The 18,032-nt window shown below is 41.8% G+C and overlaps 1 protein-coding gene across 3 annotated transcripts in view; it reads right to left on the bottom strand.

Moving 5' to 3' along the window:
* evlb (Enah/Vasp-like b) overlaps window positions 1-18,032 on the bottom strand; it is a 55,295-nt gene that overhangs the window by 26,399 nt on the left and 10,864 nt on the right. For 2 of the 3 annotated variants that reach the window (XM_080883610.1, XM_080883611.1), the window contains exon 1: window positions 15,799-16,493. The exons of the other annotated variant lie outside the window; for it this stretch is intronic. In XM_080883610.1, the coding sequence (XP_080739736.1) occupies window positions 15,799-15,893 (95 nt within the window). In that variant the 5' untranslated portion in view covers window positions 15,894-16,493. Of the gene's footprint in view, window positions 1-15,798; window positions 16,494-18,032 lie in introns of those variants that run through there. 3 annotated transcript variants of the gene reach the window in all.

Genomic DNA, 18,032 nt, shown 5'->3' with positions numbered 1-18,032 from the left:
CTGAGATGAATAAAATATGCATTTAGGATTTCATCAGACCTTTTTTACCACTGGAATGAATTTTCCATGCTATGAGTCAGCAACCCAAGAAGGGAAACAACATCTCTTATAGCTGGTGCTAACAATATAGTATATCTGCAGTATTACTGTCAGTCCACTCTGTCTTTAACTTTTGTGCCACTCTCCCTGTGTGAACTGCCGTCGACACGTTTAGCTCTGAGCATTTGCAGTGTGTCAGTTCAGGTTTTGTCTTCAGCAGTAATCTGTGCTGTTGGAAAGTCTTATACACATACACACACATATATATATACATATATATACACACACATACATATATGTGTCCCTGTCTCTCTCAGTATACTGGCTGCAGCTCTTACAGTACAACACCCTGCAGACATCACAACATCAAAGCTATTGTGCTGCTCCACTTTCTGGGGCCTTGCTGCTCAAGGCAGCAGTGCGCTAACAACAAAGAAGAATCTGCCTAAAATAGCTGTAGCTGTATGCAAATTTGTGTGTGCGCACAGTACAGATTCCTATCTAAACCCCTCTATGGCTGTATGAAGACTGCAGTGAAGTTACATTTTCAAAGTGGCTCAAACACTGGCCGCAGCCCTGCAACTTTTAAGTTCCTTTCATATTGTGCAAAGATGATTAGATTCACTTCCTCATTCAGGTCATAGGCCTTTGCACAGAGGACTGATGAACAAACAGTTAAAGTAATGTTTGATGTTTACTGTGAAAGCAATAATCATGTCATACTTTGGGCAAATTTGAGTTGATAGTGATCAAATCTGACAAAAAGTGAAAACTAATCTTTAACGTGATGACTCATTCACACTAGAGTAATAAACTAACTAATTCAATGGCTCTGATGTTTCAGCTACTAAATGAGCCCACCTGCACACATCCTGTTTTCTGTCTCATCACTGAGAAGTGTGCATGATCCAGATGTCAATACATCTGTGTTCGCAGTACTTGATTATCTATCTAGCCTTGGAGATGAAGAGGAAGCATAAACAGAAACTTTTTTTTCTTTTTACAAGTGACAGTTAATTTGAAATTCAGCCTTTCAAATGGCTGGACAAATGTGACACAACTGTTTTTGTGCTAGCTTTCCCAGGGAAGAATAAATGATAATATGTGATCAGGAAGATGTAAGAAAGAGAGGACAGGAGAGGAAGATGAGAGTTTCTTTTCCAAGTTTAGGACTGCCAGTGGAATCTGATGAACTTGAAATGTAAACTCTTGGATGCAACGATGAGAGATGAGATGAGAGAATTCTGCAACAGAGAGTTTAATGATGGAAGTATAACTTCCAGAGTAACAGGACCTGCTTGGAGAAGATGGCTCATGTTGGGGTACGTGTTGTAGAATGTAGTTTGGTGAATTCACAAAGAGAGGAAACCTCAGAAACAGCAGCAGCAGCAGAAGCACAAGTCAGCTGACTGTACACAACAGAAAAATCTACAACAAAAAGTGTAGTTTGACTTTTTTCCAAGTAAGTCATTTCCCCACACTGCTCTGCTAGACAAGAACTTAGAGCTCCCCAAACCCACAATATCCCTCTTTAAACCTCGCTTTTAACGACTCCGAGTCATTGCAGACCTGGTCGCTGTCTTCCAAGCCAGCATTCAAAGATCACAAGTTTATTGCATTTTGGTTGTGCCACAATCTCCAAGTACTGCATGCCCTAGTATGATTAAAGTTGTGCTCACTCGTCTAGCAAAATCGAAATTTTAACTTTGCATTGTATGTGAGAAATGAGAAATCGCACACTAACTGAACAAAACAGAACAGCTGTTTTGTAAACTGCATTAGAGATCTCAATGTTGGAAAAATTATTGACTGACTTTTAATTATTGGCATATTCACCCATAAACTTCTAATTTAAACGTAGCTTCATATACAGATTATAAGGAGATAAATTAGATTAGATTAAACTTTATTAATCCCTCGGGTGAGTTCCTCTGAGAAATCCAGTTTCCAGTAGCACAGCACCGACAGAAGTTGCATGTTACAGATACAATAAAGGGGAATGAGAGTAAGGATAAAAGCATAAATATACCATATATACACACATATATAAATACAGAATATATAATATGGATAAATAGGAATACCAGGATGATATAAGGAGATAAATGGAGGCAAACAAGGGAAAATGCTACTTAATTATGATATATTGTAATAAAATAAAGTATTTCTTCAGCTTCAAACAAACTATATATAAGTAAAATATCTGACATTACGTGGAAGATATTTTAAGTTTTTTGAGTGTCTATGTATGATACAAAAAAAAATGTAATAACAAATTTGTCTAATTTTCTTCTGTGCATTCAAACTTTTGATGAATGCGCTCTCTCTATGTCTTCTGCACGTAACAGCAGTTAATCCCATCAAAACTGTAAATTCTTTTCACTCCTCTTGCTCGCTGAGGATTTTCTGCACTCTTTTCCTTGCAATTCACCGAGTTTTGAAAACGATAGCTACAGAACACAATCAAACAAACTGGATGACACTATAGTCCATGAATGGAAATGTGCTGTCCGGCAGCAGTGACTGTCATTCGGGGATCAAGAAGTTCTAAACTGATTTGATGGATTAGCTTGTCCAGTGATGCTGCTGAAGCAGACCAAGAGGTTAATACACGCATAATAAACATCCTGATAACACGCCACCACTGACACAGACTCAGTGCTGTTTTCCAGTAAACAGGCCACTCAAAACACTGCACACCATACACTATTGATGCAATCTTTTTTAAGTGCAGTAAAAAGGTACATACACATACTGTAATTGACTGTGCTTAGTCATCACAGAGGATGACTTTAGTATCAAATATCAGTGTGTATCTGTGTGTTCAGGTGAGGTGAGGGTTACGGTACATCATGGTGTAGAAATTGGCTCAAACACACAATCTTAGGCGTTTAAAAGCAAATATTGCTTCTCCAATTTGCTGTGCTGCTCCTTATATCCAAAAACAGCAGTTGTGTTCACGTAGCCCCAGAACATGCTGCAGAAGCAACCTTGAGGAAAACACAGCCAGGAAAGCAGCTCCATTATTTCCAGACTAAGGTTTAAATCCCTCCAACATTCCTGGCTAATATTACTGTCTGCTGCTCTGGTGACTCTTCCCCATTTCTCCCACTGCCTTACTGGTTTTTAAGATTTATTATACTCGATTACTGGATAAATTATGGTACTAAAGTTTTTGTTTTCTTTCTATTTCTGGTTAAGTAGAAGAGGAGAAAGGCAGCTTTCAGAAAGTGTCTTTTTGTCCCGCAGGCAGCTGCTTAGGGGGAACAGCCAAATCCCGAGAGTTAGCTGGCAGAACAATCGGCACCACAAATTGTTTGTCTTTTTTTTTTTGTCTAACTCCTTTACAAAATGCTCTCTGTTCTCCTAGACAGGAGAATGATGCAGAATCCTCTGCCTGCGAAGTGGCCAAAAATGGTGCACAATGGAAGTTCTTGTAGAGTGCAAACAAGTATGCGCGTGTATTTCTGCACATGTGAGCGTCCGCTGCATGAAACATCAAAGCTGCATAAGGCAGAGAGAAGAACAGCTGACAGCTTAAAGATTTATAAGCGTGTCAGAGCAAAGCGAGCCTGAACTAAAGCTCAGCTTTCATAGAAAATAGGATAAACTGTGTTCTACTGCAATCCAACCACTGGGGCCAGTTGGCACAATGAGGAGCCACTTTGGTTAAGTGTTCTGCATCTATCCCAGCGTCTCGGCAAGCACCCATTTACACAGCGAATATGCACAATCAGTGGCTCGAGGAGTTTCTCCCAGTTGCTTCTGCAGTTTTAGTGAAGCTAGAGTCTGCTGTACTGGATGCCAGAACATGTCTGCGCTTCTCCTAAAACTTTTTTCTTTTAATCAAAAAGCTTTGACATGCATTATTCTCTGTGTTTGAAAACAAATCTGCTAAAGGACCTCAACACTCATGGGCAACATTTTAATGGGAGTAAGCCATATTCTAAAATGCTGAACTAGAAAAAAAATGAAATGTCATTTAGATTATATTAAAGTTACAATAACAAAATGATTCCATTTTCTTTGGCTGTTTTTCTGATAGCAATCAGCTAATAAGCCAACTAATATAGAGTACAGTGCAAAACTCTCGCTGCCTTTTGTTCAGTTCTCTGTCAAGGTGATCTCGCACTGGTTCAATACAATTCAGTTTTGAATTACCTTTTCTACCCATTTCACTTCCATCTATTGATATCATTTCTGATAAAGCTTCAGTGAATCACAAATGGATCTCTCAGGTCCTGTTTTAGATTATTTTTTTCCCCCTATTTCTAAAGGAACAGGACAGATAGTGTTCATGAAATGTAGATAGTTTTTTAGGTCTGACATGCCTTCTTTACTCTATTAAGACCAATTCTCAAAAATGACAAAAGTAAGCAAAATTTCAAGAAATGAGAGGTGGCTCAAGACTTTTGCATAGTACTGTGAAAGAAATCAGTAAGACAGAGTTAGCTTGCCATAGTTTTTTTTTTTAAATAAAAACCCATTATATGATTAGTAAAGTTACGTTTATGTGATCGTGTGTTGAAGGATTAGTCGTATCATGTTTGGCAGGTTTGAAAACAGATCTGAAATAAAAATGAATTGTTATTTATGCCTGTGCACACTTGATATGACGTCAGGAAATGAAATGGTGAAGATGTCTGTGATACACGTCCTTCAGCTTCAAGGTATCAGCGAATTAAATTTTATTCTGGCTCTTTTTAAATTCTAAAAGAACACCTCTCTTGTTTTCTGTGAGCATGTGTGTGTGCATGTGAGTGTGTCTACCGCCCCATGGTATAAATCACTTCATGTTTATCCATTGAAGCGTGCTTTTGTATATATCTGTGAAAAATGGGCTAGAGAAAAGTAAACTCTCAGCCCGGTATGCAGGCCGCTTACATAAGCAGCTCGCTTGCCTGCGTATTTGAGGTTTTGGTGGTGCTGTGGTGGTGGGGGCTGGCCGAAAAGTGAAGACTCAGAAGAGAGAAACATGGGCCTGAGCAGACAGCAGACTGTCAAACAGCCTGCTGCTCTAATACAAACAGCAATAAAACAAACCAAAGTGCTCAACTTGCAAAGGAAAAGCCTAAAAATAACCCCTGACTGACATGGGTTACAAATTTCATGTGTGAAATTCAGGCTTTGTAAATGTCATGGTTAACATCTTATGACTCTTTACAAACAGACTGGCTATTAAGCTGGGTTTCAAGAAAAAACTGCTGTATGTGACTCAGTAATAGCTGTTATTGTTGGATATGACACGGCATATTAGAACCAAAATAGAGCAGCGGATTTTAAAGTTCATCTCTGAGGAGACAGAGTTTAAAATTATCTCTCTTTCTGGCCCGATTTCTGCAGGTAACTGTGACATGTGGCCACTTGCGACTGGTTCCAAAAATTATATCCATGTTTAAAATGCCCAAAATCACATCAGATTTTAAAAAGTTTGTAGTTTGGTACCCAGAAAGTCTTGATCTGGATATTGTTTTGATTGTAATAAACTTTAAACCTTTTCCTTATGTTTTGGGTGAGGTGCGTATCGATGCACTGTGGTATAAAGGTGGATTATATAGCCTCATGATATTTTAAGCAAACTTGCAATAATATTTCTGACTATATAGAGAAAATATTTTACTGTAGTTTGCAGACAGCAGTCACCGATAGTACAAACAAAACAAAGGGTATTTTCCATCCTTCTTTTCTAATGAGCTGTTGTCACTGATGACAGGCTACCTAATTCAAAGTGTGAATCTACTGCCACAAAGTGCCAGCAGCATCATATTGCAACAGTAGTAACAAAGCACAAGACAAACCTAAGGACAAAAAAGTTCAAGTATAACATAACTGCTTAACAAATAAGGTCTCCCTGGGATGTTGTATCTTGGCAAGAGCTTTTTAACCACTTGCTTAAAGACCTCCTTTTCCACTTGTGTGTTTTCATCATATTTCTGGCCATAAAACATAACTGCATAACTAATTTCCATCCACTGTTTTCTCCAGTGATGCTATAATCATTGTTTGTTTCTTTTTTAACTTTTGGGTCACATATAACCAGCTGCTCCTCCTCATGTGCCTGCATATCCAGGTTGTCTCAATAGTGTGTTTTTGTCTCAAATGGTGAAACCAGTTTGTTGTTTCCACGTTTAGTGGGAACAGTTTTCTTGCAAGTACTTTTAAAGGTCTGACTACTTGTAGCCAGACCACTTCCATACTATTGAAGTAGCATGTTAGTAAATCCCTTTTTTAAAGAAGGTGACATGTTGCTCTTGCCCTCAGACATGTCTGGGCTACTATCATTGTTGTCCGTGATAGGGAATGTAAATATGTGGCATTGTTATATCATTGATCATTAGTATTATCATGAATGGTAGAATAATTCAATTAAATATTATTTATATACCACCAAATTACAACGCCAGTCACCTCAAGGCGCTTTATATTGTAAGGCAGAGACCCTACAATAACACCAAGAAAAACCCCAACAATCAAACAACTCCCTATGAGTAAGCGTTTGGCAAAAGTGGGAAGAAAAAATTCCCTTATAACAGGAAGAAACCTCCAGCAGAACCAGGCCTAAGGAGCTTGGAAAGAAAAGCGTCTGGACTTCTTTAAGTTGCTTGAAGACATTTCACCTCTCATGAGAGAAGCTTCTTCAGTTCTAAGGTCAAATGGTCACACCTTGGCTCATCTGGGACTCCCCACCATTTAACCTTAGAAGTGAAGAAGCTATTCGGATGAGAGGTGAAACGTCTTCAAGCAACTTAAAGAAGTCCAGATGCTTTTCTTTCCAAGCTTCTTAGACTACAATGACCTGGATGACTGAGAACCTTCAAAGACATAACTAAGGGAGGTTTCGGGGTCACCTGAGCCAACCACAACTATGCTTCTTCAAAAAGGAAAGTTTTAAGACTAGTCTTAAAAGTAAGAGGGTGTCTGTGTCCCAAATCCAAACTGGGAGCTGATTCCACAGAAAAGCCTGAAAGCTAACATGGCATAGCCTAGCAAGCTAGGACTTCAGCTCAGCTAATTCAAATTAGTGATCCGTTTTATAGAGTTAGTCCAGGCTTACAAATGTGCGTTGCTGTGTGCTTAACTGTACTAACAGAACATATTTGCTCCTCATTTTATTTGTATTTTACTTTGCATTAATTAACAGATATTTGTTATGAATTTACAATGCTCGCCAAGCTAATTAGTATCAGCAGATAGAGTAGTACTTTTAAAAACTGTGCCGTGCAAAAAAACATAAAAAAAATTTAAGATGGCAACAGGCACAATATTTAATAGAGGTCCACAAACCACAAGGTAACATTGTGGTGTTTTGTGTCTATATAGTCTGTGCTTTTAGCCCAAATATTAACCGTTCCATTTTTCCAAGACAAGAGGCGATGCTGGTATGCTCAGGAAAATGAGTTTAAATAACTACATGATGTGTGATAGACTAGATAATGAAAAGCTTTTTATTCAAACACTGTGTGTACGACTGTGTGAACACACAGTTGATTATATTCAGCTCGTGTGTATCTGAATGCATGTCAGAGCCGGCAACCCCACAGAGAAGATGCATACAAACACACACACACACTCAGAAGATCACGTGCACACGCATGCACTCCTAGAGTCTACTGCTGAGACCACGCAAGAGCACGCTAATCTGTTGGCATGACAACTGGAGTGGAATCTTCGCTTGGCCTAGAAAATATGGCTGGGAAGAAAAGATGAATGAGCAGTGAGAGATGAATTAAAAAAACAGCAACATAAGCCCACAGACAGCGTACTCTGTAATTACAGCGCGCACAATGCCCCGTCTCATCAAATGACTGTCTCTCAGTGCTGCAACTGTGCATCTGAGGGTGCATCCATTTGAGTAAGTGGAAGTTTGTGTATGTGCCGCTGTGAAATATTGTGTGAGTTCTAATCTCTGTCTCTAAAAGACGGTAAATGCAGACCTATAAACTATAACTACATCCAACTACGTGATGTGCCTAGTGTTCATGATTCATTGCTGTGAAGGTTTTGTTGTTCGCTTTCCCAACACCAAATAATGCCTTGAATGCCTCCGGCAGTCCGCAGAGGTCAGCTGGGACAGCCGAAAGGAATAACACGACGATGTGGTGCCAAGAAAGAGGTCTGAATTTATGGTTTAATACCAGCTGAAAGCCTGCGAAGAGAGCACAAGGTTTCTTTTACGGCTGTGCCGCATGATTGCATAAAGCATTTAAGAGTTTCCTTACCCCTGAGAGCTAATGCTGAGTCTCTGAAAAGGCAGTGGGAAATCATGCTGGGCAGGGCAGGGCAGGAGGTTTAATTTAAGATTAGGTGCTCTCAACTTTCATGTTTGGCCAACACCTGCATGCATTTTTCAGCATAGCGGATGAGAAACTCTTGCCTTGATATTAACAGTGGTTTTCATTCCCGTCTGTAGCTGTGTAAGGAAGAGGACTCCCTTACTGCATTTATTTATATTGTATTGTCTGTATAGCACTTTAGAGCACACCTTTCACTTTATTAAAAGCACCTTATCAAGCACTTTATGTAGCATTGCACTTTAAGCATGGATTTGCACACAAGAAGTTTAAATATTTATTGACTATTTATTGGGAATTTTAAAATCAGTTGGTGGCCTTGTTTCAGATCCTGCACAGCTGCTCCTCATCAAGGAATGTGGTGGTTGTCTGTCAGGAGAGAAGAATGGTGATTGAGATTGTGATTAAGGTTTACCAATAAGGAAAACTAAGGCAAATGTGTGTGTGTGAAATCTAGGGATAAAAGTGGTGGTGGTGGGGTTTGGGCAAATGTTTCCCCGGGGGTCCAGACACCATTTAAAGGTTCCGGGAGAGACCATGGGTAAAGAGTGTGGTGAATCTTTTTGTGCTTGGGTTTCTGGGTTTTTATAATATTGGGTTTGGTGTAACATTAAAGTGTGAAGTATTTATTAATATGTAAATGTGAAAATGTATTTATGTATTTATTTATTCTTATTGATATATTGTATACTGTGGTGGAAGGTTGGGATTTAAGAATTTACCTGAGAGTGGAATAATGGTTAAGTCTGTGACAGCTGAACATATTTAAGGCTGCCAGTTGTCATTAGGGGATTTTTGTGCTGTGAAGAAGCTCGACAAGTTAATTGTTTTAAGGAGAGCCATATAGCAAATAAATACTTTGTTCCACTACACTTGCCTTGGTCTGTCTCACTGTGTTTCCAGCCGCTAAGGGCTGCCCTGTTACAAGTGGTGTCAGGAGTGTGTCACTCATGCCACAGTGAGAAGATGATGACAAGAGGTGGAAGAAAGCCAGGCCAAGAGGAGCAGCCTGATGAAGGAGTTGGAGCTTCATCTGAGCTAGAGGCCATGGCAGCAACAAGCCCTGAGGACAAATTGGAGGAGTTAACAGGGTTGGTGAAATCTCTTATGCGGTCTCAAGCAGCCAGAGACCAAAAGTGGGAGAAGGATTTGTCACGTCAGGAGCAAAGGTGGAAAGGCATGCAGCATCAATTTCAGCAAATCCAGCTACAAGTTAACGCTGTAACTGATAAGCCTGACCCACCAGAGGCGCCAGCGCCCCCTACAACATCTGAAGAACAAGAACTTGGATTCAATGGTGAAGACATTCCAGTGGCCAGTGGGTCCAGGTCTTTAATTGAACCAAAACTTTTTCCTCTGTCACCAGAAGATGACATTGAACATTTTCTGACTACGTTTGAAAGAATGGCAAACGTGTGTCGATGGCCCAGAGATGAGTGGGCTATTCGTCTGGTTCCCCTGTTGACAGGTAGAGCCCGCACAGCCTACATTCTTATGGATTTAACAGACTCTGAGAATTATGATAAGGTGAAAGAAGGCCTGTGGTGTTTCTGAGTCGGAAACTACTCGACAGGGAGACGAGGTATTCGACGATAGAGAAAGAGTGCTTGGCCATGAAATGGGCTATTGAGGCCTTGAGGTATTATCTTCTGGGACGTCACTTCACTCTGGAGACTGATCATCGTGCCCTCCAGTAGTTGAACCGCATGAGGGATGTGAATGCCCGCATTGCAGGATGGTACCTGTCTCTGCAGCCTTATGACTTTACGGTCCAGTATAGGCCGGGGAAGTCAAATGTGGTTGCTGATTGTTTATCTAGGATGACAGAGGACTGAAGCACTTCGTGCTTAAGAGAGGGAGGAGGAAATGTAAGGAAGAGGACTCCCTTACTGCATTTATTTATATTGTATTGTCTGTATAGCACTTTAGAGCACACCTTTCACTTTATTAAAAGCACCTTATCAAGCACTTTATGTAGCATTGCACTTTAAGCATGGATTTGCACACAAGAAGTTTAAATATTTATTGACTATTTATTGGGAATTTTAAAATCAGTTGGTGGCCTTGTTTCAGATCCTGCACAGCTGCTCCTCATCAAGGAATGTGGTGGTTGTCTGTCAGGAGAGAAGAATGGTGATTGAGATTGTGATTAAGGTTTACCAATAAGGAAAACTAAGGCAAATGTGTGTGTGAAATCTAGGGATAAAAGTGGTGCAAATAAGTGTTTGTAAGTTAATGATTACTCACCTTTCTTGCCTGTGTCCTCTTCAAGGGGTTTGGGCAAATGTTTCCCCGGGGGTCCAGACACCATTTAAAGGTTCCGGGAGAGACCATGGGTAAAGAGTGTGGTGAATCTTTTTGTGCTTGGGTTTCTGGGTTTTTATAATATTGGGTTTGGTGTAACATTAAAGTGTGAAGTATTTATTAATATGTAAATGTGAAAATGTATTTATTTATTCTTATTGATATATTGTATACTGTGGTGGAAGGTTGGGATTTAAGAATTTACCTGAGAGTGGAATAATGGTTAAGTCTGTGACAGCTGAACATATTTAAGGCTGCCAGTTGTCATTAGGGGATTTTTGTGCTGTGAAGAAGCTCGACAAGTTAATTGTTTTAAGGAGAGCCATATAGCAAATAAATACTTTGTTCCACTACACTTGCCTTGGTCTGTCTCACTGTGTTTCCAGCCGCTAAGGGCTGCCCTGTTACAAGCTGTAAGGACTTCCAGTCAGCAAAACCGCTGCCTTTACACCATCCTGCACACTTCTGACTTATCTTCCCATCAGAGAGACGAGACACCAGGTGGAACAACGGAATTAAACTGAGGATTGTCTCCGTCTGACCCTGCTTGGATTACATTATAGTGACAGAAGAAAGTTGAAAAATAATCTCAGCGACAGAGGATTTAAGACTTCGGATGGTCCTTTATGTCTCTGCAAGGCACAATGGTAAATGGCCTGTATTTGTATAGCGCTTTACTAAGGCCCCCAAAGCACTTTACACATTCAATCATCCACCCATTCACGCACACATTCACACACTGGTGATGGCAGCTACATTGTAGCCACAGCCACCCTGGGGCGCACTGACAGAGGCGAGGCTGCCGGACACTGGCGCCACCGGGCCCTCTGACCACCACCAGTAGGCAACAGGTGAAGTGTCTCGCCCAAGGACACAACGACTGAGACTGTCCAAGCCGGGGATTGAACAACCTTTCGATAATCCTCTGACATAACAGCACTGACAGAGACAGCACACAGTCAACAGATCCCCAATGAGTGGATGGCAGCCCGAAACAAACTATGGGATTTGAGATTAGATACATTAAGATGAAATGTGAGACCTGCAGGGACACTTTAGGGAAACATATTTGCTTGTATGGAGAACTTTATAGCTATGACATGTCAGTACCTGTAAAGCTAAAGATATGACATTTCTCATGCTATGCAGAGTGCTGGCTGTGGATCTATTTATTCTTTATTCGTGCAAGAGTGCTATCAATTTTCAATTAAGCAAATAAGCATATTTCCCAAATGCTAAAGCCCAGATTTAAAAAGCATTTCATCTTTATTGCAGGTGTGGATTTAAAGGCTGCAGCAAGAAGCCAGACTTTCCTGTCTAGCTAGTTGTTCGTGGGAACCTTGATTTTACTCTAATGAGCATTTGCTGGAATCTTTAATACTCAGCAAAGAGCCCGAGGCTGCCCTTGTCTCTATCCAAGTGAAGCTGTGCACTGCTGTAAACATATTGGAGGAACAAAACTTGGTTGTCTGCCACTGGTAAGCGCGTGCATGCATTTAGGGAGGTCAGTCAAGCTGCAGATCAACCCAGGGGCTCAAATGGATGGACCTCATGCTGAGAGGAGGAAGAAGAGGACAAAGGCAAGAATATGAAGAATAAATGAAGGGAAGAGAAAAGAGGAGGATCACAGAAGAGAATCAGAAATTAAGATGGAAACAAAAAAGATAAATCGAGGAGGCAGAGAGATACGGAAGACAGGAAATAGAGCGAGAAGTGGGAGCAGCTTTAAAAAATGCATGCGTCTCCATTTGACGTAGGGAAAAAAAATTCCCAACAGGGAGGAGGTTGAAGGTGAGAGCATAGCTGGAGCATAAAGACTGGCAATGTCTAAAATATGTACCTTCCCATCCCTCAAAGGAAAAAAAGAAAGCTGTAGCTGTGCCCAGAGGGTGTGCTCCTTCTCACCCATGATGCCATTTAACTGCCTACTGTGCACCCACCCACCCCCCGACACACAAGGACTACAGTCAGCACAGACATGTTTACATATGATCCCTTTTATAGTTGAGCATTAGCTAAAGGCCATTAGGTTAAGTGCTCTCCATGGAAAATCCTAACAGTCTGCATAAAACATACTCGCAAGTGTCTGTAATTGGGCGACTCAATCCTGTGAACAAGCCGTAGCATCCTTCATGTTTGTGTCAAAGATCATCAGTCACCAGAGTCACTGACCTAGAATATTTCACAGATTTCCATTGGAGCTTTCTTATGTTTGACATGCATGTGTGGTAGACTCCATCACTAATCTGTCAGGCCACGGTGCGGAACAACGCAGACATTTAGTCTCCTCGGAGAATCCTGAAAAACAGAAAGCCTCTTCCCTCATCCCATGACTTAATCCTCAAGCAATAACTTACATTACAGCAGCTCTTGGATTTAAGTCTGAGGCTTTCAAGGTGAACGAAGAGAGAGAGCTGAAGGGGAGAGTTGGCCATCAAGGCCCATTTCTATCAAGAGCGAGGCCAAAACAGGAAAAATCACAGTTTTATCAGAAGTTTTAAACTGGGGGAAAAGTCATCCAAGTTTATCCTTTAATGTGTATTTAATATATATTTTACTCAAACCTTGATTTTCCTTCTAAACCTAGCCAAATAGCTTTTAATGATTTTAATGACTTTTGTTGGTTTTTGTCTTCCTCACATTGAAAATGATTGCTAAAGTGCATCAACACTAACATTAGAAACATTACATTATAAAAAGACAAGAAGGAGCTTCTGGCCAGGTCTGGGGTCAGCTGAGAGTCAGAACTGGTTGCAGTGGAAGACAGACAAACAATTTATATGTGGACGTTGCTTAAAATATACAGACTTGGCATATTGACTATACTAAGTGGGCGATCCAAAACTGAAACTATGATTTATTATTCTTTAATAAATATCAGTGCACTGGGTCTGCACAATAAATAAGAAGGGTTTTTTGTAGTTGCAGGAGGCACTGAAACAGAAGCGCTCTTGCTCTTCGTATGCATAGCCTGTGTGCATTGCTATGTATACATGCACTGTATACGTATCTATGCTCTCATGCGTTGGCCAGCATTGGTTGTCATGGTTATCTGGCTATACTCTAGTTACCCAGCTTGGCCACTATGAAGCTGGTGCTAATATCCCAGCATCCATTGCACATGTTTTTCTTTCAGGGTGTATGCCACATCAAAGTCTATGTTCAAACAGCCACATATTTACTCCTTCACACTGGTTTCTCCTTTCTCCTCTAATTTCACCTCCATCCATCTGCCTCACGCTTTCACTCTCTCTTCCTTCTGCTTACCAGTGCTCCCCCTTCCACCCCCCACTGGTCTAATATTTTCTCTCCCTCTCTTTTCTCTCTGCTCCTCTTGGTTTCATTATCGCTTAAGCCCACCCTTTTAGGAATATAGTTAGAGATGCTGCTTTGTAAAGCTGCCCATTACTGATTTTATTGTTTGCGGGGTTCAACATGGAGACTACCAGAAAATGAGTGAAAGTGATTAGTGTACACAGGAACAGATACGGCAGTGTCTTAGTATGAATGTGCATCAAATCCACGCTCAGCTTTTCTAAGCGAGTATTCATTGCATAAAATCTGATTTGTGAAACATTAATATTGCTTATGGGCTTGAATTGGTTTTGTGAAAACACATTACACTTTTAAACCTCGTTAATCTCTGCAAATGCACACAGGGTTTGTGTGTGTGTGTGTGTGTGTGTGTGTGTGTGTGTGTGTGTGTGTGTGTGTGTGTGTGTGTGTGTGTGTGTGTGCGCGCGTCCCTCGTGTAATAGAGATGTGAGGCACAGCCAGAAATGAGTGAGACTACTTTTTTTTTCATTAAGGCTACAGTTTGCATAAAAATGCTGATATTTACTGACATTTCCTGGGGTTTGCTGATGTGGACATTTCACAGGGGTGGGAACGCTGTCGATGAAATCTCTTTAACTGTCTACTGGGCTTAAACCACTGTGAAAATAACATTAATAATAACAATAAAACTACAAACACTAACCAGGCTAAATGCAGCAGATATGAAATGTGAGCCAATATGTTAGAGTCGAAAATCTAATAATGACATCATGCCCAACGACAGCTCGAGTAAAGTGGATGAAGCAGAGCTATTCCTTTTCTGTCTTTCAGAAACAGATGCTCTCACTTTGCACTTTTCTGTCCTCTCCCTCCTCGCGCTGATGCTACCGAGCTGCAAATGACCTCAGACTCCCGTGGCGCCATCAGGGAGCACGGCCAGGCTGTGACAGTGACACGCTCCAGCCCAATAAAGCTGCTGGTCCACCAGCCTGGACCAGGCCAAGGTCAAAGCTGCTTAGTGGGGCAAAACTCTGGCTCTGAGTCCCATAAAGCTGCACTGATCAGAGCTGTTAGCAGAGGAATTGTCAAATGTATCACACACGAGATTATAACGACATCTCAAGCTGTGCATGCAAAGATTGATGATGGATGAGAGAGGCAAAGATCATAAGGAGAGCTTGAAGATTATTTTCTATTTCTTTTCATGTATGTCACAAAGCATCAGGTCTCAGATCTTGCACGCCCGAGTGCAATAGCTCCGTCCGAGCACAATTACATCTCAACAAGACAAAGAGGAGGAAAGCTGTTGCACGTCTGAGCATGCGTCTGTGAGCGCGACGGCAGGCGTCGACTGTGGATGTGCAACAAGCCACCCTGAGCACTTTCAGCTGCGATTGGAGAGGAGAGAGTAGCAAAAAAGAAAAAGAGAGCAGCGCAAAGGAAGAGAACAAAAGAAGCCACAGAGGCGCCCGATAAGAAGGCGATAGATTCCTGGATGGCAAATGCAGCACAACTGTGGCACTGTCCAAACTTGGCAATCTCCTTCATAGGCTGTCAATGCCCTCTGCTTCTCCAAGGAGCCTGACACTTTTCTGCACAGCTAGCAAACACATTAGCATGCAGCCCCATCCCCCTGCAAGGGCAATGAGCCACTCACAGCAGCACTCATCATACACAGAAAGCGTTTCATATGCAGCAGCAGCAGCAGCAGCAGCTGGGGGTCTGGTGAAAGATGCAATCATGATGCTGTAAGTAAAATTTGCATGGAAAAAGCAATTAGAGGTATCAGCCTCGGATGACTCCATCGTTTACCAGTGAGTGATGGATCTGATCTACTGATGGATGCCATCCTAAACACCGCCCCCACCACCATGCATTGGATGCCTACCTGACTTTGAACTCAGTGAGCTGTGGCTGTGCCCCCGGTTCAGCACAGTATATCTGAGGGAAGTAAAATCGGTGAGACTGAAGGTTGATATCCATGGTGTCCGCGGACAGCAGGTGCACACAGGTCAACCCTGTTCAGTGACTCCAGAAACTGAAAACAAATGTCTGTCTGTTGCCTCAGTTGCTTTTTTTCCCTTCCTTTGTCTCCCCTGAAATCCCGTCGCTGATACTTCCGCTAGAGGTTGGAGTTCAGCGGGAGCATTCTAGTCACCTTCTCCCCGAATAGTCGCAGAGCTACAGAAGGCTACCACCAGGAAGGCATCTCCCTCCTCTTTACCTCCTCTGGCAGACTGAACGTTCAATCAGCTCTCCTGCCCAGCACCAGATAGGCACACTAACCTATTTCCCCACTGCCAGTGTACAGTCAGCAACTGTGAGCTCTAGAACAAAGATGACTCGTGTAAAAGATACAGGCTCCCGGCAGGTCAACAGAAAAAAATGTCACTTTTGGTCATCAAATCATCCTTTGGCAGCAGGTAAAGAAGTAAAAATCGGTAAAAATAAAGGTGAAATTGAAGCATTTGGTGGGAAAAAAGGTGTTTTCAATATGAGGGCACTCCTCAGCATACAGAGAAGACTGAATGGGAGATGAGAGTCCTTTGGTTTTTTACGCTTCAGACACAGAGGAAAGGCGGGGTGGGGGGTGAGCAAGATGGAGATAGAGAGAGATTCCCGGTGCTGTGAGGCGTTGCCCTCACGCTGCCTCTCCTCTCTGTGTCTCATTGGATTACCTCCTCCCTCTCCATACTCCCTCCCCACACCCCACCTTCCCTCCTCCTCTTCTCTCCATCACTCCCCTTCTCCCCTCCCAGCTGTGAGAAGAGCAGCGGGCTGCCAGCCCCGGAGGCTGCTGGTCCTGCCCCTCCTCCTCCTCCTCACCATGCAGCTCTCCTCCGCCAGCCGCCGGATTGGCCGAGACAAGGATGCGTAAGTCCGCATGGAGGGAGAGAACGAGAACGAGGGGGGAAAAAAGAGGAGGAGCAACAGATTTTAATTCATCTGATGGCTCCCATCTTTTCTCGCAGATGATCTGAGGTGGAGTGCCAGGCTTGGGTGGGGCTTCGGATACAACAACATACGAAATGTGGACACACAAATTCGAGCATGCGAGGCCCCATGTTTGCCTCTTTAATGTCCCGTGCTCCATTTATCTCAGCACATATAGATTACAAGCAAAGTACAGTAAGCGGCGTGCAGCCACAAACTAATCTCCTGGCTGGGTGGGTGAGTTCAACATCAATAAATCCCTGCCACATTTACTGTGCATCCTCTGACATGCCACAAAAATAGACACACCCGTGGTCTCTTTCTAGTACAGTTCAACCTGCACACACCACCCACATCTGTCCTGCTGTGTTTTGCCAGCAGGCAATTTCATTGATTGAACTGGCTGTAGAACTGCTGGATGCCGACGGCACCGGAAAATCACAGTTTAGGGCCTGCTGAAAGTGCCATTTGGCTAGAAATCGTCATGCCAATGAAATTTCAGCCATGTCCTTTTATTACTTGTTTGATAATAATTTCATATTTGTTAGTTTATGAGAAAAAAATATTACCTTAAGTTAGAAGCAAATGTCTGCTTGCAGTGAGTTGCATCAAACAGCCTTCTTCAAACTTCTGTTGCCTCTATGAAATCATGAGTTTTGGTGTTTGTGATACATTATCATTTGGTAAAAATGTACAGGAATTTGTTTCTTTTACTGTTGCACCGATGTGAAAGGTGGGGGTAAGGTGTATTTTGAGTGGAGTGGTCGTCAAAGGAAGCAAGCAGGCAACAAGAGGGCAAAAAAACCTGAAAGGGGTGATTTTTTTCTATTATAACTCAATAAATTAAATGACATTGACCCTTTAAGTTATGCACTACTTTAGCGTGGATTTAGAGGTGATGTTCACTCTTGTTCAACGCTGGCATTTATTTAAAGATTTCTTTTTTAGCTGCTCAGTTTCTCTGTTAGTAACACTTTTCTTTAAGCTGCATTTTTGCTAATAAACATCAGCATACCATTTAATCTTGCAACAAGTAATAAATGCAACTTGTTAACCAAGCTAGCTGTCTGAGTCTTGGGTTAGCTGACAGCTACCTAAACCTAGTTCAGATATGGCCACTAAATTTGAGGCTTTAAAATTATGTTCCAATACGTTGCCTGTGTCTTTTATATTTAGTCTGTATTTGGC

Source organism: Rhamphochromis sp. 'chilingali' (assembly GCF_963969265.1).
Source record: "Rhamphochromis sp. 'chilingali' genome assembly, chromosome: 5".
Lineage (NCBI taxonomy): Eukaryota > Metazoa > Chordata > Actinopteri > Cichliformes > Cichlidae > Rhamphochromis > Rhamphochromis sp. 'chilingali'.
The sequence above is the reverse complement of the archived record's forward strand: the minus strand, read 5'-3'. Positions and strand labels throughout refer to the sequence as shown.